Genomic DNA, 25,175 nt, shown 5'->3' on the forward strand with positions numbered 1-25,175 from the left:
ACAAAACGATGTACATAAGATCAAATATCAAAAAAGCATACCAAAAATAACATAAATAAATGAATATTATTTCCTCAATAAAGCATACAAGAGCCCCATTCAAACTGGCATACAGGAGGTCTAGAATTTCATTACACCTTACTGCAGTCTACATGTTGTGCAAAGCTGTTAGCAGATGAGAGATGAACACGATGCTAGTCCCCCGCTTCGTCCGTTGGTGAGTAACACACACACATGCTTCAAATGTCCCATTCCATCTCGTCCTCTTCCTCGCTTCACTTAACTTCATTTCAGTGCCAGCTCTCGCCCCTCTGAGGCAATGGCAACCAATTCCATCGTCGACAACAGAGATGGGAAGTAACAAAGTACAAATACTTCGTTACTGTACTTGAGTAGTTTTTTCCAGTACTTTGTAATTTACGTTTTCAAAACAGGGTCATTACTTTTGTGTTGAATGATAAAAATAAAAATAAATCACACAAATGTTCGTGGCTTCGCCTATCATATTAGCTCTACCTCAAGCTATCACCCGAGAAAATGTTATGCTACACGCTACAGAAGATAATTTAATTGGAAGGTGAGAAGAAGTAAAATGATCAACGAGTGTGTTGACAAACGATTCTTGGCGAATGCATTATGTCCTGTGTAAAACCCCAAAGTCCACGAGCTTGCCGCCTACAAGAATTCCCCGTTCAATCTGAGAAAACGTATCGAGGTAAAGCTACATGATTTTCGCTAGCATGGCCCTGGTTAATGACTTTGTGTAGCATAACATGCTGTATTAGCATGGTAGACCATTTGGTTCCATTTATTTGCGCTCAGGATAACTTTGAAAATTTTGAAGTTTGAGGACCAAAAAAAAAACCAGCAGTTTAAAGGGTGTGTTAAGTGATGACCTTTTAAATTTAAGAGCCTTCAAATTATATGACATGAGGAGGAACCTTCCGGTAAAAATACTTTTTACTTTTACTCATGAAGTACATTTCAGACCCTGTACTTTTTTTACTTTTACTTGAGTAATTATTTGAATGAGTACATGACCAAAGTCATTTTCTTATACAAGTAATTGTACTTTCACTCAAGTACAGAATGCCAATACTTTTCCCATCTCTGGTAGACAAATGGTAAAAGTCCAATAGTGCCAATATTCTCCGCTAAATAATATATCGCGGCTAAAAACCTGTAATAGTGCAAACGGTTTAGCACGACGCAAAAGGAATAAGACAGTGGAAAATAGCTGCCAATTCACAGGCACACAAAACAACCAATTTAAAGGACACATGTAAAAAATGACTTTTTATTGTTTGTATACAGGGTCTAATTAGAGTGCCTCAGCACCTATTCATTGTGAAATTAAATGTCATTTCATGTCATGTCATCTTCCAAACCGCTTATCCTATACAGGGTCGCGGGGAGTTGCTGGAGCCTATCCCAGCCGTCAATGGGCGAAGGCAGACGACACCCCGAACTGGTCGCCAGCCAGGTGAAATTAAATGTAAATCTGTCACTGCCGATTTCTGTAAATGAGAATGTGGCTGTGGCCTTTGGGATTGACGAGTTCATTTCATGTACCTACACGAGTGGTGAGTGTTTATGAGCGCTTATTTTTCCTCCCATACTGTGAGTTCCGTTTCCATAACTAGAAGCTACTTGCCTAGATTCAACACCCAAACTCTGCCGGTGGTCATCGGAACTAAATTCTGAATTGGTTCCACAGTGCCATGTCACAGGAATGTTAAGACATCAAGGAACCGTTTAAAAATAAAAAATAAATTATAATATCTCGCCTTTAAGATTCACCACTGAATAATGCACATTGAGAAGGAACTTACTGATGTTTCTAAAATCAGGTCTCTCCACAGAAGGTGATACAGACAGTGTTTTGTTCGTTGGGCCAACTGCCCCAGCCACATACCGCTTACATCCTGCCAACATACAGATTGCCATGTGATAAAGACCACATTAGTGTATTTGTCAAGTAAAAATTGTTTGTTTCACAAGTACAAGTGAGCCAAACCAGTTTGTTTGGCGACGTCATCAGCTGCTCTTCTTGCTAGCTCTGCTGATGCTCTGTTAAGACGATAAGCCTGGAAACACATAAAAAACGCACACACACACACACACACACACACACCAAAAATGTCATACAAATAAACTTGTAATACCCAATATGAAAATTTAGGGCAGGATGGAAAATACTGATACTGCAGTTGAACTTTTCTTTAAACTTATGGTGCAGTAAACCCAAATGGGATAAGACGGAGCGCTGATGTGGAATGTAGAAAATGTGATTAATGGACACTCCCTCTAAAAATGTTTAGAATTGACTTTATTAACATCACTCTTAAAATTTAAGTCAGAATATAGGACTCAGTCCATGATTAAACATTCACTGATATTGTACTAGGTCTGTCACTATGGAGTTTTTTTTTAAATCCATTATTGTATCGATTGATGAATCGAATAAAATGTTATTTTGCATTAAAGTAAATTACAAAAACATTTCTTTCACGATTACTCTTTACTAACTAGTTGCTTTTATTTGGTATTGTTTAGTGTAAAAAACAACAACAACAACAACAACAACAAAACTGAACAACAATTAAGCAATATCACATGAGAGGAATTGATGTTCATGACAATGAAAGAACTGGCCGAGACAATTTCTTTGTCACAGCAGTTATTATGTCCAAAAACACAATTTTGTGCTTTTTTTTTTCAATAGTATGAGCTTTTTTTTTGTTCAATATCATACGTTTTTATAAAATATCATGAGATGTTTTTTATATCACTAACCTCCCCACAATATTGTGATGATTATCATATCGCGAGGTTCATATCGTATCGAAATATTTGGATATCGTTACATCCCTACCATCGAGAGGAGTAAAAAATATCACAAATACTAATTGTAACACAATGTTCATAGTATTGTTTATGTTAAAATAAAAAATAAAAACTTTTTTTAACACTCATACTCAGCTGTTTAGTCAAGACAACGAATGCACGGCTGTCAAATTGCACAAAACGGTAAAAGGATAAACAGTATTTTCTGCAAGGATATGACATCACGGCATTATGTGCGAAAGAGCCCACACTGGCAGGGTCAAAAGCTTTTTCTTTGGACTTGACCTCTGTTTGCACTACTCAAACTTGACGTTTCACCTACCATGTGAGCCAGTCCATAATCCGCCTGGGCAACAGACGTGCTGCTGAATGTGTTGGTCTCAATTATGTCCGCACCAGCCTGCAGATATTCCTGCCATTACAAAGCAGAGAACAGGTTAGCCACAACATGATAACTTACACGCTCCGTTTCACGCACTGAATTTTTTTGTTCCTGGTGTGGCACTCATACGCTTCTGTAAAGACAAGTCCATCGTTTTCAACTACCTTGTGAATTTTGTAGATGACATCTGGCTGTGTGATGCTTAGCAGGTCGTTGTTTCCTTTAAGAGGGAACTTATGCTCTCTAAATTCATCCCCCCGGAAATCGTCCTCTTGAAGCTCCTGTTGCTGGATCATGGTTCCCATACCCCCGTCCAGGATCATGATCCTTTGCTGCAACAGTGCTCGCAACTCTGACTCAAGGAGACATCTGCTCTCTGGAAATCACATTTAAAATTGTTTTTTTTTAATAAGCCAGATCCAGAAATTATTAACAGAGGCAGAAGCTTCAATATTTATTAAAAATACTATTATCAGCTCTCGACTTCGACAACCTATAATTCCTTTCTATCGCCACATCGTGAAATCAGGGAACCTGCACGGAGTGGACCCCCAAATTGGGCGTACCACAGAACCCTGTAAGCCAATTTCATGATTTATATCAACTAAAAATGTCTTTTTACTAGGGGTGTGCATCTCTCCACCTAAGACTGTTCGATATGATTCTCAATACATGGGGTGCGATCCAATTCAAGGATGTAACGATTTTAAAATATAACCATTTGATTCGGTTCAAATCAGTGGTACTATGATTTGATTCAATATGGTACGGCTGTAGCTTTTATCCAAGTTAATTAAATTGAAAGAAACAATAAATCATCAGTATCGTCAAACCTATTTATATATGGTGTAAATCACTAATAAAAGACAACTCGATGTGCATCTTGATACAAAGTGTGCAATACCACTCAAGGATTCAAGAATTTTAAAATGTAACAATTTGATTCTGTTAGTTCAATCAAAATTGAGTTTCCTATTTTAATCAGTTTTTGTTATATCCCCACTTTTTGCTGTGCTATAGTTGTTCCGTACAATAAGAACACATAAAATGTTCAATCACGGCTCTGAGCTTTTACAATGCGTGTTTTGAGTGCCCAAAAAATCGTCTTGGAACTAATCAGAAATAATAAGCATAAAATAAATAAATAAATAAATAAATATTACATTACACATATACCTAAACCATGCTGCCCATAATACGTGAAGTTTCTGACTGTAATACTGTATAGTACTGCACTGTTACTGCAGGTTTCGGCGTATCCGTAGAAAGGAATCCGCTGTCGGTACTGTGTAGAATAAGAATAAGATGTTGTATCTGATCACCTCACCCAATTGTACGCTAGGTTCCATAACTTTCGCACGTGCAAAAGGCTCCGTGGCACTACGTGCTAAAAGCTAATATTGTAGCGAAATCTACTGTACGCGTGTGTTTGAAATGCAATTACCTGTTTCTGAAGAATATTGGGAGGCGCCGTTAGTTTCAACCATCTTTTACAATATTTGGGAATGTTAGGGGGGGAATCAAGGCGACCCGTACAAATTCTACTGTACACGGATTTATTTCCGTGGAGTTTAACTTATTCCAAGTCTCCGATATAGACTTCCTGTTTAGATATTTCAAAATAAAATAGTATGGTCTGTCACGCTGAATGAAGACCAATTTGTTTGCGCTAAGTGAAATTGACAGAAACAGGGTTCAGACTAGAGACAACGTAAACGGCGATGTCTTCACTGTGTAAATGTAATGAGAATGGATATTTGTCTACAATGTATTTTAATTAAGTATGGTATATACAGTTTTTCGTTTTTGTGTCCATCCCAATGGGCATCTCATCTGATGTCAATTCAACATCGATATGATATGACATCAAAGTCATTCAATTGATGTCATATTGATATTGAATTGACATCAGATGCCCACTGGGATTTTAAGGCACACGATGTGAATGTTTTGTTTAGCTCGCGCAGCTATTTTCTTCCTGGCCCGTGTTCCAGCCACATACCGCTGTCATCGGCGGAAACGTCGGACCTCCAAAACGCTTACTTTTCACTTTCAGGAGCCCCTCGGAGCCCCCACCTCCCAAAAAAACGCAAGTTTGTTCAACCACTGAAATTTAAATTGCATAGCCAAAAGAGAGCACGTAATTTCCAACACTTTACAATGTACAATAATTTGTAAAACAAACAAACACAAAAAGAACAACAGCACGCTTGTAGATAGTATAGATTTGGGATCAAATGTTAAATTGACCAAACGGACACGTTTTGGTCTGAAAATAAAAGAAACAGCATCACACACTCAATATCAGATGGAAAAGGTTATTTTCCATCTGACATAAGATGTGTCGGCATAGCCTTCATCAGATCATGTTTTTTCTTTTTGCTTAAACCAGTGTGTGAAGTGAATCAGCCCAGGTGGTTATACTGTATACCACACCAGTGATATGTTCAGAATGTAATTCGAAAATAAAGTCAATAAGTCAATGTACTGGTGAATAGTGGTTTTCACATTGTACGTTTGCCTCACAATCAAGTGTTTGGGGAATCGAATCTCAGCACATCCCCAAAATAATGCTGAAGTTAAACAAAGACTTTAATTTTAATTTGATGGCAATTTGGATTCAAATCTAAACATTTTATTCCAATGCCAAGGTCTGATGTCTGTAAACCAACGTGATGCTAAAAAAGTGAGTCGAAAATTGCTAAGATCAAATAATCATTGTACTGTTACAAGTCTAGAACATCAGTCTATAACAAGAAATAACGCATTGGTTGAGCAAGACAGTGGATATGTAAGAAAGTACAAACTGTATATTTGAGATACATTATCATAAACTATTGGAAGATGCCTGTTGGGATACAATGTGGTTGTCAAAAACCACACAGAACTAGTCAGACTGACAACCATCATGAGTTGATTATGTTTTAATAAAAGAAGGTCCACAACTCAGATCATCTTTACATAATTTAGAATATGAATACAAAAAATCCTGTCGTAAATTGTGAACTGTCGCAACCCACAGCACTCAAGCGTCTCAGTCTGCCTTGTGTAAAAACATGACGTATTAGTAATCGCGTGGTGCCCCCTTAAGACTTGACTTTTGTTTCTTTTGGTCCTTCTGTCCCATGATGCGGTAAAGTTTTTTACGGGCTTCCTTCTGTCTCCTCAGTTTGGCCTCTTCCTCCTTCTCTTTCTGCTGCAGGAACTCCTTGTGTTTGGCGTGCTGCACCGTGTGCGCTTTCTGAGTGTTGTAGTTGTGGACGGTGCTCAGAGCGTGGAGAAGAGCCGCCACCTATAAAACGAAAACGGAAGAAAAAGCATTGGATTATTAATAGACTTGTCTTTAAAATCATCTCAATAGAGTTTCCTTTTTAAAATGTTGGATGACAGAAAAGCATGTTTTGTTTAATTCTGAGATTCTAAAAGATTCAAACAATTCTATTAATTAAAAATGCAAGGTTGAAGACAACTACCGCAAATACCACATGGCATCAAGTTCCAATAATACCACGATTGTAAATGACTTGTCCAGATTTACTCGCCTTCCTTTCGTGAGGCTCTCTGATCACGCTGGGCCTCTGGAGGTCTCTAGGTGTCTTTCCTTTGCGTTGCTGCTGCTTTGGTTTGCTCTTGAAGGGAAGGGCCTTCTGCAGCTCTTTGGGGATGTGGAGGGTGTTGAAATGCGCTTCTCTCCGCATCACGGGCTGATTTGAAGATTCACAGAATTAGGGTTACTTCTGGTGACCTACTCAAAATCATCAACTCTAAAAAGAATTCAATTTTTCAATTTTCTCCCACTTTTTCTTTGACATTTAAAAAATAAAGCCTTCCTCAGTAGTTATTAAAATCCAGGAATGGTTGTGATTATTAACGTTGCGACATTTCAGTCAGTCAAGTTCACAGATTTACACAAACGTAATTGCACTAATACTACAAAACACTAGATGGCAGTGGCGCTCTCATTGTCAACGTGCGCAGGGAGTAAAGAGTAGAGATAGGCTGATATGTTTTTCTCGGGCCGATACGATACCAATTATTAGTAGTCAAGGAGGCCGATAACCGCTATTTGGAGCCGATATTCATTTTCAGTAAAAGGAAAATATTGGCGTAATAATAATAATGTAAAATAAATAAAATAAAACTCTTTACTTTGTAGAAACATCTTTAAAGCATATTGTCGTTGTCCTGTGAAAAACACTTATGTCAACTTTTTAAATTTTTACATGAATGGGGTTTCCCTTTACAGCGATCGCATTGAGAGAGAAAAAAATATTATAAAAAAAAAAGACAAAATTGGACATACGTGTTTTTCACAGGACAGCGACGATATGTTTAGTTATTATTTTTATTAATATTATTATAGATTTTTTGACAATATACATTTTTGTTATAAAATTCTAACAAAAAGTTCAGCGAGTGCCCAGTGTCGTCAGTATGTCTTAAAAAGTTAAATGAAAATTTAAAACAATAGCTCCAAATACCTTTCTACAGTAAATGAAGTCCTCCAAACTGTCAAAATGACAGGAATGTTAAAAGTTCACTTATCTTCATTTTGATTCAAAACAGTTTTAAATTGATGTATTAACGGCTACCAGATTTTTTAAAAAGGCCGATACGATATACGTCAAAATGATGACTATCGGCGCAGTTAATCGGCCCGGCCAATAATCGGTCTGCCCTTAGCATAGCGCTCCAGACATCACGTGACTGATCCCCGCATGCATTTGTTTACGCAGCCACGCTGGCAGGTGAAGGATTTAGAACAGAGAGCAATGATAAAATTTGCGTTTATCAGTCAACATTTTGCCCAAGTGTATTCACATCTCACTTTAATGAGAAGGACAAATAATAAGATACATGTGCAAGCTCTACAGGTTGGATATTACAGATCAAGCGCCAGGAGTGCTTTTTGCAACTATCGCGACAGCAGATGGGGAGAACTACAATGTTGAGTCCTTGCGATCATACAAAGGCAAACAACAGTTTAGAATACAGGCCCTGCTCTAAGCAGGAGCTGCGAGTTGTTGTATCTTGGTTCCAACCCTGCTTTGAATAGCTGTAAAATGTGGTGTTTGAACCAGTTACTTTGGTACCATTAAATACAATGATGGCATATGTTGTTGTGGGAGTAATATTAATATCCCATTCAAACACCGACAGGAAGCTATGGAAGCCAAAAGGCTGAATCTGTGCCAAATAGAACTGTGCTGTTTGATGTAAACAAGGCTTATCATTTCACAGGTGGAGTCTACCTTGTACAGAGAGTCAGGATTGGGTTTGTTGCGGATTCCCAGGTCATGTTTGAGCTGGCCTAGGGTCCTCATGCCTGACCAGCCGTCCTTCTGACCCACCGGCAGCAGCAGAGACGTGACAGGATTGTAGAGCTGTGGAACAGACACTGTGTGCCAGGAGCGCAGGAACACAATATCTGGAAAAATAGTCACAGGATCACAGCCTTTAAAGACCCTGTAGAGTGATTTCAGCGATTTGGTGCAATGATTATTTGATTAATCGAGAAGTAATTGATGATCAAATTAATCAATTACTCGTTTAGAGACTCTTTCAAAATTGTCCAAATCCTTGGAATTTCATCCTCTCAACAGTAAATATGTTCCAATTTCTGTTGTCCGCCATGAAGCACGCCGATGATCTTTGTGCTCAACTAAAATAAAACATTTGCAAACATCTGCTTTTACTTTGGAAAATGATCAACATTTGTATGTATTTTCTGACATGTTTCGGACCACATCAGTAACTGAATTACAAATATTTTGTGCATTTGCTACACTGTCAATTTGAAAAATGTATTCTTGAAAAAAGGTATGCAAACTAAAACTTGTTTTTGTTTAATCACTGTTCAATGAGTAAATATAAACATTTTGATGTAATCGTTAGTTATAGCCCTACTAAATACATTCAATATTGTTGAGGATAAATGCTGAAAACGTACAAAGACTGAGAACTGAATTGTTGAGCTATAGCATGAAACAATTGTTGCCCCCTTTTCAGTTGTCTAGATTTCTTAAACATGGCTAAAACCAAGCTCCAGTACGCACTTGGGTTTTCTGGTATTAGTCGGCAGTCCGCCACTATCTAAGTACTGAGTGCCGTCATTCCAGACGACCCGGACACTCGGTAACCTGCAAGTCTGCAATGTTATGTGGACCCACACATGACGGTGATACTGTAGAGTATATTGGACGATGGAGACGCCGGACCGCGGGCTAGCGACCTAGCAGGCTAGCATAAGATATATCCTTATGTGGCAGCCCGATTTCAGTAGTGCTACGGGTGAGGAAATGCATTAATTTTCTTTCAAATACTTATACATGTGTACTAACTAGTATTCCACAGTAATCAGTTGTGTACATTAGCTGAATCCATAATAAGTAGAAATGAAAAACTCACCACTCATAAGCAGCTTGTCCTCAAATGTGGCTCTGTAGGATCCTGGTGGCGTTGACAGTGCTTTCTTGATTTGACCCCTGACGCCAGACACTGTTCTTATAGCGGCCCCTTCAAATTTAGCCACCTCCAGCATTGTATTGAACATGCCCTGCATACAAAGGAGGGGACTGTAATAAGGGCACCACTATTCCCAACATAAACAGCAACCAAATTGACAGCTGTCCATAAGTGGTAATGAGTTATCCTTTATTTTATACTTTGGAAGGACATGGCGTTGTATTGGACAATAGAGATAGACACGTGATGGTTAAAACCTCCTACCTTGATGAAACATGTGTTCTTAAAGATCTTGTACGGGTACCCAATGAGTTTGAGCTTCTTGACAACGGTCACTGACTTATCCAGGTCGAGAACAACTCCGGTTGCTGCAATACGGAAATTAGCCTGTGCAGAAGGGAAACAAACACATTTAAGTACAAAATACATTGTCAACAAAAGTTAGTTATAAAGTAATTCAGGTGAAATTTCAGGATGCGCCTAAAATGCATAATAACCGTCACAGGAGAATTTAATAATACCAATTATAGTTGAACCAGGAAATGTATTGGTCAGTTCATGGATCAAAAAGAGAAAAACAAATTGTGCAAAAAGTACTGAATCATTGAACAGTCAAATGTGCTTTCGATTCCAAAAGTTAACGGGGAAGTCAACCCAAACATATTTTTTTCCAAGAATATGTTCTATGCAAGCCCACTAGTTGAAACAAGGCATTCTGATAAATCTTGCGTTTGTGGAATAAGAGTTAATCCACTCGTTTTTAGCCATCTCTGGGGGCGCCTATTTTATCACTTCTGTCGACTGAACGTGTTATTACAGTTGCTCAGGGCTCAGTTAATGACCAATCACAGCTCACCTGTTTTATGAAGCTGAGCCATGATTGGTCGTTGTGTGAGCCCTGAGCAGTTGTGATGTCATGTTCAGTCGACAGAAGTGACAAAATGGCCTCCCCCTGAGATGGCTAAAAAGGGGTGGATTTTGCTGCTTGACTCATATTCCACAAACGCAATATTAATCAGAATGCCGTGTTTCAAATAGTGGGGCTGCTGTGGAAACATATTCTTGAATAAAAAACGTTTTGGTTATTTCCGCTTTAAAGGGGAAGTCAACCCAAACCTTTTCTTTACAATAATACCGGTAAATCCTATGCACCTTCACTAGTCTAAACACTCCATTTTGATGAATATTGTGTTTGTGGAGTACGAGTTAAGGAGCAAAATCCACCCATTTTGTGGGGCAGGCGTTTTGCCACTTTGTCTTAACTCGTAGTCGACAAACACATTATTAATCCGAATGACAGGTTTAAACAAGTGGTGCTGCATTGAACATTTTCTTGTAAAAAAAAACATTTTGGGGTTGACTTCTCATGGATACTGATTATTGTGAAGGGTTACCAGATTAAAACACACATCTGAAATCCCAAATTAGCTCAAATTACATTTGATTATATGACATTCATGTCAATGAAGACGCTGATCCTGTTAACGATTTCTTACAATATTTCTCAGCAACGATTTATCAATGTAGAAAACAAACATTCAAATTCAACACTCCTTTTCGATACATTTCTGCGAGTGTTTACATTTTCAGTTGATCACGTCTACACATTTGAAGAAATCACAATGTCCAATCACCGGTGAGCTATTTTTTAGAACAGGCTCACGGCTAATCGTGGTCCTGGCGGGCCTCGCTGCATTCAAATGAGCATTATATTGAACAGTTAAACAGTCAGTCAATAAAGGGCAGCTAGGCATTGAATCAAGACCTTTATTCGCTGTTGGCCTCTTACGGCATCCTCGCAAGGGAGACGAAAAAAACAACAACAACAACAACAACAACAAAAAAAACAGGTTAGCTAAGCGCTAGCTAGCAGTTGGTATGACCTAAAATTGATCTAAAATTTGCCCAAAAGAAGACACTGGGATCTGCCGTTGGCCAGAAATCTTGGAGGTTAAAGTGGAAATCAACCAAAACACTTTTTTTTTTCAAGAATATGTTCCCCAGCAGGCCCACTAGTTGAATCACAGCATTCTGATTACACAATAAGCTTTTAGAGTTCAGCAACAAGCAGGAAAATTACTTACGTTAACTCCTGCTACCGATTGCAGAGCCAGGAATCCTGTTCCCTGCGGTGTAATTGGACCTTCAGAGAGATAAGTGAGGGAATATTAGTGCAGTGGGTTCGATACAGCACTTATTCAGCACTTATACTGATTAAGGCCAATCAGTGTTGTTGGTTTATACAAGTTGGTCTGCGTTCCGGTGCCTAAGGTCAGCACAGCGCGACCATGACATACTCAACGTGCACCTTTCGCTATGACTAAAGTGGATGTAAAGGAAGAAAGAACTTCTGCCGCTACAGAGGTGGAGAGGGAGAAGCTTGTGCCAAAGAAAAGCAGTACGTCTATTAGGGGTGTAACAGTACGCTAAATCACATTTCGGTTCGGTTCGTTTTTTGGAAACTTCGGTTTATTATTTTTGGTACAAAAAAAAAACGTTGTTTTTTTTTTTTTTATGTTTTTTTTGAAAAGATGACAAGTAAATGGTACATTTTTTAGAAAAAATAAGTAATAGCAAACCATTCGGGTGATATTCTAAGAAATTACACCAGAATAGAAAATACACTAACAATAAAGATCTCTTAATTTTGTTAACTATTAAGACAATGAAATCTTTAAACACTCAGCAGCAATAGCCTATGACACACCTAAGTATTCAAGTTAAACACAAGTTGTCATTACAGTACATGTATACACTTTTTGTGATAAAAAAAAATACATACAATAACAGTTACAATTATTGCTAACTATATTAAAACTCTTTTTATAATGAAAAAATACAGTAACTTTAAAAGGTTTTTATGAAATTGTATACACTCTTTAGGCATTGAAATCTTTGAATGTTCAACAGCATATTGTAACGAATTGGGTTATCTGTGTTGTGGTCGGATTTGTGTGTTGCTGAGTTGTGAAGTTTCCGAGGTTCATGAATGCACCGTCGTACGGCAAGCGAGTGGGGCAGCGGAGAAAGAAGAGCGCGAGCAGTTGTACTTGGATTAATAAAAACGTGATTATTAAACTACGTCTGACGGCGTGTTCCTGGAAGACGCTACAATATGATAAATCTTGCTGTTTAAGCTGAACGTTTTTGCTCCCTCGTCTAAGAAACATTCACAGTCGGATGATGCCGTGCATGTTAGACGTGCTACAGTATCTGCAACAGAGCCGCCAATCTCATGTAGCAATGTCGGCACACAACTTTCTGACTTATCCACACACCTTTCCCCATCGGCGATGGGGAACAAGAAAGCCAGAATGTTCCCAAACAGGAGACCGCAGTGTACGGGGTGACCTTTGAGCTCTGGCTATCTCTTTTGTGCTTCCACTCTCGTCTCCCGCACGCAACAGTCAGCGTCCGTGTGTAAGGTCGCGCTAATAAGTGAACCCAACCGAACGCAAGTGGACCGAACCGAACATGCCATACCGAAACATATTAATACACCCGAGTGTACCGTAACACCCCTAACGTCTATCATTTGGACATACTTTGGAAAAAAATGACACGGATCAAAAGAAAAGCGCCAGGCAACACAACCATCTAATATCAATACTTAAAAAAAAAACACCACTAACTTCAGTACAAAGCCTGTCAAACGGGTTCGAAAAATACAGATGAAGGGGAGGCAACAAATCGCGGCCATTGATGTGTTAAGCAAACATCGCTAACAGCAACATTTACATTAGTCACGACTACGTAAATACGTTTGCAGAGGCACAAAGAAATTACGAGGGCTATTTCGCGTTATATCGTAAAGGAAATGATTCCCCAAAATACCAGTTCATCTAGTGTGGAAAGGCAGCTTTTTTTTTTTTTTTTTTTTTTTCTTCAAAAAAATGTGTGCAATAAAGTTTTGTACTGTTTATACAAGAGAGAAGAGCGTTTTGCCATGAGTATTTTTATTTGTGTGATTTGTGATGAGTGCATAATTGTGTGCAATGTTTACCTGTTTAAATATTTATACTTGATACTTGAAGAGATTGTTTTCATTCACTTATTCATGGTTCGTTTTGTTTTGTTTGATTTTAATGATGCTGCCCAAAAACAAATAATTGGCATGTTATTGTCCATTCAGTGTTATTTTTCTGAATATGTAACTATAGTGTATTGTAATCTCACCATGGCCTGAACCTCAATGTATTGTTTTTATTGGCAAGTTATTTGCTTCAGAAGCATAATGTAGGTCAAAGCTCACCCCTTAGCACATTGACAAGAAGAGGGTGCCTTGTGCTTTTAATGAAATAATGCAATACTCAGTATTGCATTATTGATAAAATGACTTGTCTGATACTAAACAGACTCACAATTGTAGCATTTCCATGCATTTTAATGTGTAAAATACAAACTGTCCGTCACTGCCCATCACTTTCCTTCTCCGCATCCGAAACCCTGAGACTATATATTGTTTCAACTTACCCCAGATGGAGGCACCACAGTGCATGTGCTGTGGCGTGTATTTAAGAAGGCGGTGTCGCCCATTGTGATCCTCAATGTGGTAAAGGGGGATAGTCTGGAACCGACGCCAGCCTAGCGATAGTATGAGTGGGTCTCGTGTCTTCAAGAGGCGATTATACCAGCGATGTTTCTTCAGTCTCATCTAGGAGACAAACATGAGCGCACACACAGACACACACATAGACTTAAAAAAAAAAAGAAAAAAAATGAAACCTTGTCAGCGACGTAAATCAACTGCACATACCTGGAGGTATCCAGCACTCCCCTCATTGGAGCCCAAGCCACCGAGGATGATGGGATAGTGTGGATCGAAGTTTGTGACAAATTCACAGGGTAGAAAGGAGATCTCCAACCTGACGTACATTCCTGGCCGGAAACCTTCATACTGCACTCTTGTCTCATCGTCCAAATCCTCAAACTCGGCCCTGTTCAGCTGTTGAAAAATACAAATTATTATAAGTCCAAAAGAGGAGGCTGATATACGTGCATATTGGTATTTTCTTAAAAAATAAACATTCGGGAGCAATAATATGCTGATCAGAAACTACATAAAATGTTCTCAGGAAAGGGCTTTTTAATCAGTGTTTGAGGTAATTGATTTCTGCCTTTCCTCTCCAAAATGATAGGAAGGGGAAAGCCAATCCTTTCATTTTTTTGCTGTAGAATGAAAAGACTTGGGTTTTGTGAGAGATCAACTTTTCAGGTTTTATTACAAGGTATTTTCACATCTGGATCACACACACAACTTGGAAAACGTTTCTTGTCTGCCAGAGATGGTTGTCCTTCTGCAAGGTTCTCCTCTTTCCACAGAAGAACACTGGACCTGTGACAGAGTGACCATTTCGTTCTTGGTCACCTCCCTGACTAAGGCCCTTCTACCCTGATAGTTCAGTTTGGAGGGGCAACCAGCAGTGGTTACAAACTTCTTCCATTTCCAGTTGATGGAAAACGCTGTTTTCATTAGGTCCTTCAAAACAGCATAATTTATATTTCTGTGCCCATGTCCAGATTCAAAAGATCATGTTTCGGAGATTTCCTTTGATATCATGCTTGATTTATGTTCTGCCGTGGAAATATTCTGTTCTGCGATTTAAAATAATAAGGAATTCTACAAATGTGTGCAAATACCTCCGCCTGCTTCTGCATCTCTTCCTTTAGATCATCAAAGTAAGTGGCATCTCCGTCGTCGTACTCGGCATCAAACCTCTCTTTCAGCCTCCGTTTTTTATCCAAACGCTTGTTCTTCTGGACTTCATTGTCATCCGCCTTCATTGGGGTCTCTTCTGCATCATCGTCGTCATCACTCTCACTATTCTGTTGGTCATAATTTAAAAAATATCATTCAAATATAATAAAAAAAAACATACTGTAAAAGGAGTTTCTAAACATTTCTAAATATAAATGGTTTATGTGTCAACAAATTAAATACACTTGTATATGTGGATATGTATCAGGGCAAAAACAATACTGCTCAATTCACATGAACACTTCCATGTTCATCAGTCACTAATGAATTTTCCAAGCATACCTGAGCTTCATCCTGTGCTTCATTTTTTCCTTTATGGACTTCTCCTGTTTCCAGATCTTCAAAATCACCGTACACCTCGTCTACATAAAAGAAATCTATGTTAACCATCAGACGTAACAATAAGAAACACACAAGAAAATCCTGGTTTTTTTCCTGCGTATAAAATTTGGAAACAGCAATCTACCTCCGGCATCATGTAAAAGGTTACTTGACCAGTTTTGCATTAAGTTTGGTGTCATTTTTAACTGCCGTGGTGACAGACCAGAACTGTAAAAACAACAGTTGAAAGTCTTTAACAGCACATTGTTCTTACCCACGGCGCCTCCCACATGCACAAATTGTAACGTAAAACTAATTAAAGAATAATAAAATACAGAAGGACACCCGATTACAAAACACTAGTCTCACTAAAGTAACTGAACAAATAACTATACATTAAAGAAATAACCTAAGAAAAGGAAACTTTGGTATTGAACACAGTGAAATGCACCGTGCGAATATTCAAATTCACATTTGCGTCTCACGAAGTGGCATCATCGTTTTCAGAGCAGTGTCAATACAAAGAAAGAGGAAGGAGAGAGATTCACGTTTTCAAGCTGGAAGTACAGTCACCATTTTGAGTTTGTGACAGCTAAAAACAAAGATATTAAGGTGAATTGCATACTCTGTGCTATCAACAAAGTGTTACCTATGTTGCTTCAATAACCCTACGTAAAAAATAAAAAAAATTAAAATTAAAACGAATCGCAAGGCAGTATGCATTCAAAGTCACACCAGGTTGTGTCACTGCAGGAGATTTATAAACAATGTTTTCTCATTACAAATGAATATGTCATGTATTTTTTTTTTTTAATGATTAATTTTATTCAAGTCTAGAAGGACTGCCTTTTTATTTACTTTTTTTAATTAAAAACAAGTAGTGAATTTATGTTAGGTGAAATCCTGACAATTACTTTTCAAATTACCATAATTATAAGTCAAAATGTTGTCTTTTTTATTTTTAATAAAAAAACTATTCTTAAATGTGGCTGTTAAGAACACACTTCCAATTAAGTGGGAAAACAGGGTTTCATTTTTATGATAAGTAGGACTGTCAGTATCTGCTGATTGTAACTATTTAAGTAACTTGTAATCAAACTGTTACTTTTTAAAGCAAGTAATCAGTAAAGTAAGTACAACAGAATTAATGTAAATGCTTCACAAAAGTATATTGTCTAAAGTCAGTCTGCGGCATACCCGTCCGCAAATTACCAAGACGGCATTTCTGTCAAAATCCTGGACATTCCATGTACCAGTATTTATTTTGCATATATCTTATCAGTTTTGGGATGAAAATGAAATGCTATCAACAAAACTCTCCAGGTGAGTTTTTCTATTTACCATGCTCCTTCAAGATCGTGGCAGCGTCTTGATCGTCCTCCCATTTCCCCGTTACAAAGCAATCCTTAATGGAGTTCAGCATCTGGATGGGAAAAATCATAACCTTTCAGCGAGGTTTTCATAGAATTAGCCCATTTACAGTATGTGTGATTAAAATGCTACCTCCTCCAGATCCCAGTTGTTGGAGGTATCAGGGTTGAAATGGGAACAGTCAAGAGCATTTGCATGAAACCTTTGACTCTTCTGAGGGCGGTTGATGCGAAAGAGTCCTCCTAACTCATCATCAACATTGTCGCCGTCCTCCTCCTCCTCTTTTGAATCAGCTACTATAAGGAGACAGAACTTGGTATAAGCAGAAGAAATAACACCATCTACTGTAGGAAATACAGCTGCGTGTTTCGAAGAGCGCAACTATCGATTGATATACAGTACAGTTAAGGTGGGTGATTGCATCATAAATGATATACAGGAAATGTAAAATAATTAGATTTACGGCTTGAAGCCAGAATAAAAGGCAACGTTTGATTACCTGAACCATAAACCAGTTTTCGCAGGTTGGGCATAGCTTCTTGGTGGCGTAAAAATGCTTCAGATGCCTTCTGTTGCAGACAGTCTTTCCACCGCAGAGCGCCTGTAGACCCAAACAAAAGCTCCCATGAAGTGAACTCGAGGACAAACTACTGGTATTGTGTCACCAACTTCATAATAGATATCAGGTCCTTTCCCTTTATATAAGATGTTGTTTGGTTAAAACATGCTCCACAGCCACATGCGAAAATAAAATGGTGTAGAGCAGTAATTCTCAACTAGTGGGTCAAGACCAAAAAAAATGGTCGCAGTGGAGAGTAGTGGTGCAACGGATCATCTTTGATCTTTACGGATCAAGCACGACGGTTCGGTCTGGGCACGATCCGCACAATTATTCCAGGTCAAACGATTCGGTGAACTAATCTTTTGAACGGTTCTTTTCGGTGAACTGATTCAGTTCACTAAAGAATTGTGATGCCGATCACAATTTTTTTTTTTTTGCTGATCCGAAAAACGATCCGATCCGTGACTCAAGATCCCTGACCGATCCGAACCGTGACTTATGAAATCCGTTGCACCACTAGTGGATAGGTAGCAAAAATTTGCATGGGTTTCTCAGGTTACAACGGTACAGACATACAACATTGAATTGTTACAGATTTTCAATGTTAAGAATACCTTTTGTATTTGCAGTGTCATGTTCATCATGAGTTTCTTAACTGAGAAGGTCAAATTAAGCTCACATAAAATGAAAAGACATCATTAATCATGACCAAATTCATTTAATGAAAATATGCATTTACCCAGCTCATCTTGTGCTTCCTCTTCACTTTCACTCGCTGTCTTTTCCACTGCAGTTTGAGCTTCTTCCTCCTCTTCGGACAAGTCTTCATCAACATCATCATCATCATCATCATTCTCTTCACCACTCTCTTCTTCATCTTCTTCAGAGCAATGTCCAGAGTCTCCTGCTCTCCCAGCCTCACCTTCATCCCCACACTTCTCTAGGTCATCGTCACTGTCGGCAAAAATAGGCAACTCGGCCCCCACTTCCGTCACTTCTTTTTTCTCCTCCAGCTTGCGTTTCTTTGTTGCTGGGCCACCTCGATCACTTGAACATTTGGCACTTAAACTGGAGTCATTTTTATTTGTGTCATCCTGCTCCTCTGCGTCACTTTCCTCAGTGTCACCGTCTTCATCATCACTGGAGTCGCTGACGTCACTTTCGTCATCCTCCACTTCTTCGGTGAAGATCACCTTTCTCCTCTCTCTGTGGCTAAGAGGATCCCAAACACGCTCCTCCGTGTGGCCCTCGTTTTCACTGTCTCACACACGCAGAAAATGTCAAACATATTCCAAATGCAACATGGAAAAAGCCCAGTTCAATATATTCGAAAAAACATTTTTTTAACAGGACATAAAAAAAAAAAAAAGACTGGTTATCTACCCCATGCACTAATATTTATGTAATTTTGTTCAAATAAAATCTTTGACAATGGATTAAATAAAATTCAAGTATGAAATGCTTCACCATGGCTGTGTCTGAGTCTTAATTTGCAGAACTGGCCCCCCACAGGGTTGCATTTTTAGTAGTGTTGTTCTCTCTCTGTACTGTGATTGTTCTGCCTTGCAATAGAATAATCTGTAAAAGTATTATATAAGCAAGTAGTGCTGGTGACACGAGTATTGGTATACAGAGTCCAACGACTAATCTTATTATAGATCTGAGGTGCTAAATTTACTCGAGTAGTGTGGCCAACAATCTAACTTTGAATGCTTCCAAAACAAAGGAGAGTCATTGATTTTAGCCAAAAGAATGTACACTCTCCCCCTTTAACTATTGATGGCAAATTAAGTTGGTGCTAGCAGTTAGCAAGTGCAGTGTGAAAAGGGCTTAAAAGATCAGAGTTCAGAGTTGTAGGTTGACCAGCACCGATCTGCTCAAACTGTATGACATACCCATGCCAAGGTTTTGTCTCTGGCCTTAAGTATTATTAAAGACCCCATAGGTCATTTTACTTTTTGTTCCCCTTTCTTAAGGCAGATAACGTTCTATTTAATGCTTCACCTCTCGTTTTGCAAAGAGCTTCATCCCCTGTGCCCTGCGCAGCCTGAAAAACTCAAACTGAAATTAAAATTATGTGCCTACTGTCCGGCGCAATGTCCTGCACTTTTTCTCCTTTTTTTTATGTCAGGTGCTGTAAGCATGAGTATATATTTCTAGTCGTTTTGTTTTTTTATTCTGTGCATTCATTATCATTCTGTAATGTGATCAACACCCTTTTCCAAATGCTTTCTCCATCCTAGTTTTGATGTTGTTGTTGTACACTGTATGTTGTGTAAATGGGACTGAGCCCTTGCAACTGTCTTACAACGTGATGATTCAAATAAACTGATTCAGATTCTGAAACAGGACAATTCCCGTTCACATGGACATGCATAAACCAGGAAAAACACTAGTATGCATGCTAGGCCTGTTGTTGTTTATTATAATAATAATGATAATAAAATATACACTATGTGCATGCGTACCAACTTCTTTCCCCAGTCATATTAAGAACCATTTTTGAATACGCTTTGTTTCACCTGTTTTGCACTTTGACATCTGCAGAGTCCAGAGTAGCTGAGCCGCTGAAAAGGGTCACCTTGCTGGCAGCCATCTTGGCATCCAAAGTCGCATGTGTAACAATGAGAGACTGGACAAGCTCCGTGGTGGGTCTCATCTCCTCCTGTGCCAATGAATGAAGAATTCACATATTTTACTCTAAATGAAAAAAACGTCAGATGACAGGAATTTTAAAAAAAGCATGCTGGGATATTTTCACAATCATTTTGATTATCACGCACCTGCTCTTGATGAACATGGCATGCAGGAAGGTCGATGTATACAGCATCTTTGTCATACACCACTCCACCAACTCCAGCCATAGGCGCATAAAGCAACCGCTCTTTCTCATTCAGTGCCCTTTTCTTCTGAGCACCAGGAAGTGGACAGGGGTCAGGCAGAAAGTTCACATCGGTAACCTGGAAGTCTCCAACACCTGAGGAGACGATACGCCTTAATTTTTTTTCCCCCCATTTCATCAGGGACTGATTCAAAACACTGTTGTATTGGATTGGCTAAACGTTTTAAAGAACACCATACATTTACTGACATACCTGGAATATGGACCTGGCTTTTGTTTTTCAAATATGTCCCTCGCAAGTAGCCATAGAGCGACACTCTTCGATCACATTTCAGGTCGGTTCTGACCTTTTCTGGGTCAGTCAAATCCTCCATGCTATGAGGAGACGGGGGAGGAGATTAAGACAAGGTCACATTTGTGTCTATTCTGGGCAATGAAAAAAAAATTACACATTCATTTTGCATTTTTGAGGAAAAAAAAAAAACAATATGGTTGCTTCTTAGTGCTATACTGTATCTATGCTAAGCTTCCTTTTATTCCTGGGAGTGCAAGTAATCCAGGGAGCAGAGTATCACATTGAATGCAAATGTATAATTTATGCCCCTTGTATTACATCATACTAGAGGTGCAACAATGAATCGACAACTAATCAATGATCAAATGAATCGATGACTATTTTGATAATCAATGAACTGATTTGGGGCATTAACTTAAATTGTCCAAATCATCAGAATTTCAGCTTCTCAACAGTAACTACCCTCCAAATGTGTCGCCCGCCATAAAGTAGACTGTGATTTTTCAAAATAGGACACATGCAAACATCTGCTTTTAATTTGGACGGAAGGTCCGTCAGTCCGTCACTGACGGATCCCCATTTTGCTGACAAATGATGAATGATGATCAAAAATATGATGGACTAAACACCGGCGGAAATGGGTTTTCGTCCGCCTGTGTAATCATTGGTCAAGTACCGACGGACCTCTCAGACGGTCACTGACCGACATCCGTTTCTCTGACGACAGAAACATAATCCGCCTGTTTCGGGTGTTTATTCGGGGGGGCACATTAATACACCAGGATTGTACATTTGGCTACAATGTGACATGGGATTCCGGTTTTGGAAAAACACTGTAAACTAAAATGTTTGGACGTTTTAGGAGTTAAAACGTGGCAGGCAGCCACTAGTGTACACCCACTGTACCTAACAGTTCAATATATTACGTTTGCAAATAAGGGGGGGGTTTGTAAAGGGCTTTGGGTAGACACCATCTGATATAGATTCACTGATATAAAAGTGCAATCCATTTACCATTTTAATCAAATGGGTTTTTTCATCTATAGGACTGTGACGTTTTGTTTTTTTTTGTTTTTTTTACACGTATTGACGATTTACGGACTGCCGGGCCAGTGAAATCCACTGACAAAAGCACGGTTAAAATATTATATTAAATGCTATATGCTATAATATATTTTATTATTTTCTTTGAAACAGATCATTAAGAATGATTAACCACAACCACTATATTTCTTTGTTGAGCAAAAAAAAATAAAAAATAAAAAATAAATAAAAAAAACACAAACAAACAAAAAACTGAAAAAACAGTGTATGATGTGTTCCTGAGAAGGGGGTCTCACCGATCAACAAGCAAATACGGGTGGGACGTCTGCCAAACCAAGGGACGAAATTTCATGACAGAGATGAAGCGGCCAAGGTTCTTCACTTCCTGTGTTTGATACTCCCCGTACACCATGCCCGATAGATAGAAAAGCTTGGCACCCTGCAATTTTCAAACAGTAACCATGTTAGCACAGGAGCAACTGTTCATCCTCAAGGCCATTTTGACACGCTCACAAGCTCAGGATTGAACGCACAGCTTTCGGGTACGGAGACAACCACCTTTCCACCCGAGCCATGCCACCCCAGAGGCAGGGGGCTACGAACGTGGGTAGGACTAAAAGCAGGGAAATAATATTTACCTGATAGACCTCCGTCCAGAAGCGATGTTTTAGGTTTTTCTTGGTCTTTCTTAGTGCCTTGTTGTTCTTAAGGGAATCGAGGTGAGTGAGCACACCCATGATACGAGGAAAACCATGCACTTGGCATATGTTGAGAAATTCAAATGTTTCCATTTCAAAGCCAAAGCTGGCATCGATCAACATCAGAACCTAAAAGCAAGAGACACTTTATTATTTTCTTTTATGATCTTATTAATGGAACTGGCATACACAGACTATTTCACCCATTGATCATTGCAGGAAATTTATTAAGTAATTCTTAATCAAAACGTCTGTGTTTACAGTCAACACTTACCAGGTCGGCTACTTTTGCAAGGTCGATCATTGTATTTATGTCATTGTTACACTCCATGAAAGTGAGACGACGCTTCTTGCCTGTAAAAAGTGTAAAGAGAAATAAAAAAGCTTGGTTAAACCAATATGAAAGTCCGGCAACTTTTGAGTCAATATGGGGAAACGTTAAGTTTTACAAGGAGCCTATGCTGAAAAGAATTCCGGATTATATCCTTCGATCAAAATGAATGAATTAAAAAATACTCATTGAGATCCAGAGCAAATACTTAGGGCTGTAACAATTAGTAATGCCTCAAGTGAGTTATCCACTCAGATGTCTTACATTAAGTATAGGTGTTGTACACATAGTTAAGTACTTTTGTGTCATGTTACATGTCTTCATTAACCTATTGCAGGGGTGCCTGTAGGCACCAGGTAGCCCCCATGTACCATATGAGTAGCCCGCAGGCTTGTTCTAAAAATAGCTCACGAGTGAGGGGACATTGTTCCAAGATATGTTGTAGAGGTGCTCATTTGAAACCGTTAACACTGACAGAGAATAATACAAATAGAATATTGATATTAACTCAGTCATACCTTGTTAAATTATTGTCAATAATCATTGTGATGTTTTTTTTTTTATTTCAGAAGTGTGTAACTGGTGTAACTGGTGAAACTGGTGGCCTGTCGCATGAAGCTCAAGACAAAGCTCTCAATTTCAAATAAGCTGGTAGGTGACCCGTGATCTATTGCAAATTATTTCACAGCCACAAACGATAATGGAGACAATGACTAGACTAATTATTGTGTTATTACGAGGATGTGTGGAAGTAGCCTTTTTGTCACTTGCAATACAGTCAATGTTGTAAACTTGTGACATTGCATTTTTGTCTTGTGTCAAAATATAAAAATGGCATATTCTGGTGGGTGGAAAAATGGACCATTCTTATCTGACTTCAATTCAATGATGCACTTATTAACTCCACCAGCATCACAATTTTTGTAACAATCAAATATTGACAATTGATTCTGAATTATGTAAATCTGCACCACGATGCATCTAAAAATTTCTCTCACTCCTACAAATTAGCGTGGAATCGATCATAAACATAACATCATATTCATAAAACATCCAAGTGCACCTGAGACGATGGTTACAGGCCCACGTATATCTCCAAGCTTCTGACGCGTGAAGGTTTTGATCAGGCAACGGATTAGGGTGCTTTTCCCCACCTTGGGCGGCCCGACCACGACAATCACTACTGGAGGGGGCTCCAGGGGTGTTCGATCAACAAGGGGTATGTGGTGTTTTTTGGTCTTTATGTCCTGCGCCCTGTAAAAATACACATAAAACATTTTTAACTATATTACATTGATTACATACACTAAATATATCAATACAGAGAGCTAAAAGAATTGAGATGACACAGAAATTTGCTTAATCTCTGCTTACCTGTGGAAAGTCTTGGCCATGCGAACGGCCGACTGTACCGCAAAGGCTTTGGGGTTACGTTTGCGTTCATCCTTCTCTGTTGAGCTCCCCTGCTTCCTCAATTTCTTTCTCTCTGCCTTTGGTCCACTGTGTTTTTGCTGATGCTTCCTCTTTTCCTTAACATTACCATCCATTCTGTCTGCAAAAACAAAACCACATTAGCATAAAATAAAAAATTCGGCCAAAAACGACTAGCAACATAAATAATGTATACAAATATAGGTTTTGCTAGTATACACTGTTTTTTAAAGTCTTCTGGCAGCCACATGTTCAGCCTGCGTAACACCAAACCTTCTGGCAAATTTTGTAATAGTGGGATAAAATTTGTCTTTGCATCATGGACATGTAAAAACATGTCCATACAATACCAAAAGAAAAAAATAATAATAATAAATCAACGACAACAACAATGGTGCTACACTGCATTCAGAGGTCGTGGCCACCAATCTTGGCTAGTAAGCGTTACGATGTAGCCTTTTTAAAAATCTAGTTAACATTGTTTTTTACTCACCTGTTAATTTCCACAAAATGTGGGGATTGAAAATGAGTCTATTTTTGTTATTTTGGTATGCTGAGTGAGGCGTGGGTGAACATTAGGAGATAAGTCTTTGTCGGCAAAATTCCTTTTGTCTGCCTGTGGGCAAAGAATTTTCCAAACGCAAGTACCTACACTGGCTATATGTCTGAGAAGGAAAATGAAAACTTCAGGAACAAAGTTGACAAGAAAAACACCAGGGTAACGCGTAAATTCACTGCCCACATGTATTCTGTGAACCTCCACCCGGAAATAAAAATCCTTTTCCGCTTCTATTCCTTCTTCTTCGTCTTGTTTATATTAATTGGTGA

General features: G+C 38.7%; 2 protein-coding genes and 1 long non-coding RNA gene across 5 annotated transcripts in view; 1 reads left to right on the forward strand and 2 right to left on the reverse strand.

Annotated features, from left to right (window-relative positions):
- Positions 1 to 4,822, reverse strand: part of mtr (5-methyltetrahydrofolate-homocysteine methyltransferase) — a 35,489-nt gene extending 30,667 nt beyond the window's left edge. For both annotated transcript variants that reach the window (XR_015082520.1, XM_086016407.1), the window contains exons 1-5: positions 4,674 to 4,822; positions 3,394 to 3,605; positions 3,170 to 3,259; positions 2,018 to 2,087; positions 1,833 to 1,925 (exon numbers count right to left, since the gene is read on the reverse strand). Coding sequence is in view for 1 of the 2 variants with exons in the window: in XM_086016407.1 (XP_085872533.1) it covers positions 1,833 to 1,925; positions 2,018 to 2,087; positions 3,170 to 3,259; positions 3,394 to 3,605; positions 4,674 to 4,716 (508 nt within the window). In the remaining variant the exon portion in view is untranslated. The remainder of the gene's footprint in view (positions 1 to 1,832; positions 1,926 to 2,017; positions 2,088 to 3,169; positions 3,260 to 3,393; positions 3,606 to 4,673) is intronic.
- Positions 16 to 8,922, forward strand: LOC147129587 (uncharacterized). Its single transcript, XR_015082521.1, has 3 exons — positions 16 to 217; positions 1,405 to 1,483; positions 8,471 to 8,922. It is a non-coding gene; the product is annotated as an uncharacterized LOC147129587 (long non-coding RNA).
- On the reverse strand, positions 6,139 to 25,121 carry bms1 (BMS1 ribosome biogenesis factor). 2 transcript variants are annotated; one of them, XM_086016409.1, is made up of 23 exons: positions 24,841 to 25,121; positions 24,291 to 24,468; positions 23,980 to 24,170; positions 22,860 to 22,939; positions 22,526 to 22,714; positions 22,184 to 22,326; positions 20,802 to 20,923; positions 20,490 to 20,683; positions 20,229 to 20,371; positions 18,446 to 18,963; positions 17,644 to 17,745; positions 17,277 to 17,437; positions 17,115 to 17,196; positions 15,735 to 15,814; positions 15,335 to 15,520; positions 14,451 to 14,639; positions 14,168 to 14,348; positions 11,779 to 11,837; positions 9,959 to 10,081; positions 9,638 to 9,785; positions 8,482 to 8,657; positions 6,772 to 6,933; positions 6,139 to 6,521 (listed from the first exon to the last, which is right to left on the reverse strand). In XM_086016409.1, exons 2-23 carry the CDS (start codon positions 24,461 to 24,463, stop codon positions 6,294 to 6,296), a joined length of 3,630 nt encoding a protein of 1,209 aa, XP_085872535.1. In that variant the 5' UTR covers positions 24,464 to 24,468; positions 24,841 to 25,121; the 3' UTR covers positions 6,139 to 6,293. The 2 variants fall into 2 exon arrangements, with proteins under 2 accessions (XP_085872535.1, XP_085872534.1); XM_086016408.1 differs by having other exon boundaries at positions 17,277 to 17,440.
- Positions 25,122 to 25,175: the final 54 nt, after the last annotated feature.

The sequence above is a fragment of the Filicampus tigris genome, chromosome 19 (assembly GCF_054856515.1).
Source record: "Filicampus tigris isolate MCC_2025a chromosome 19, RoL_Ftig_1.0, whole genome shotgun sequence".
Taxonomy (NCBI): domain Eukaryota; kingdom Metazoa; phylum Chordata; class Actinopteri; order Syngnathiformes; family Syngnathidae; genus Filicampus; species Filicampus tigris.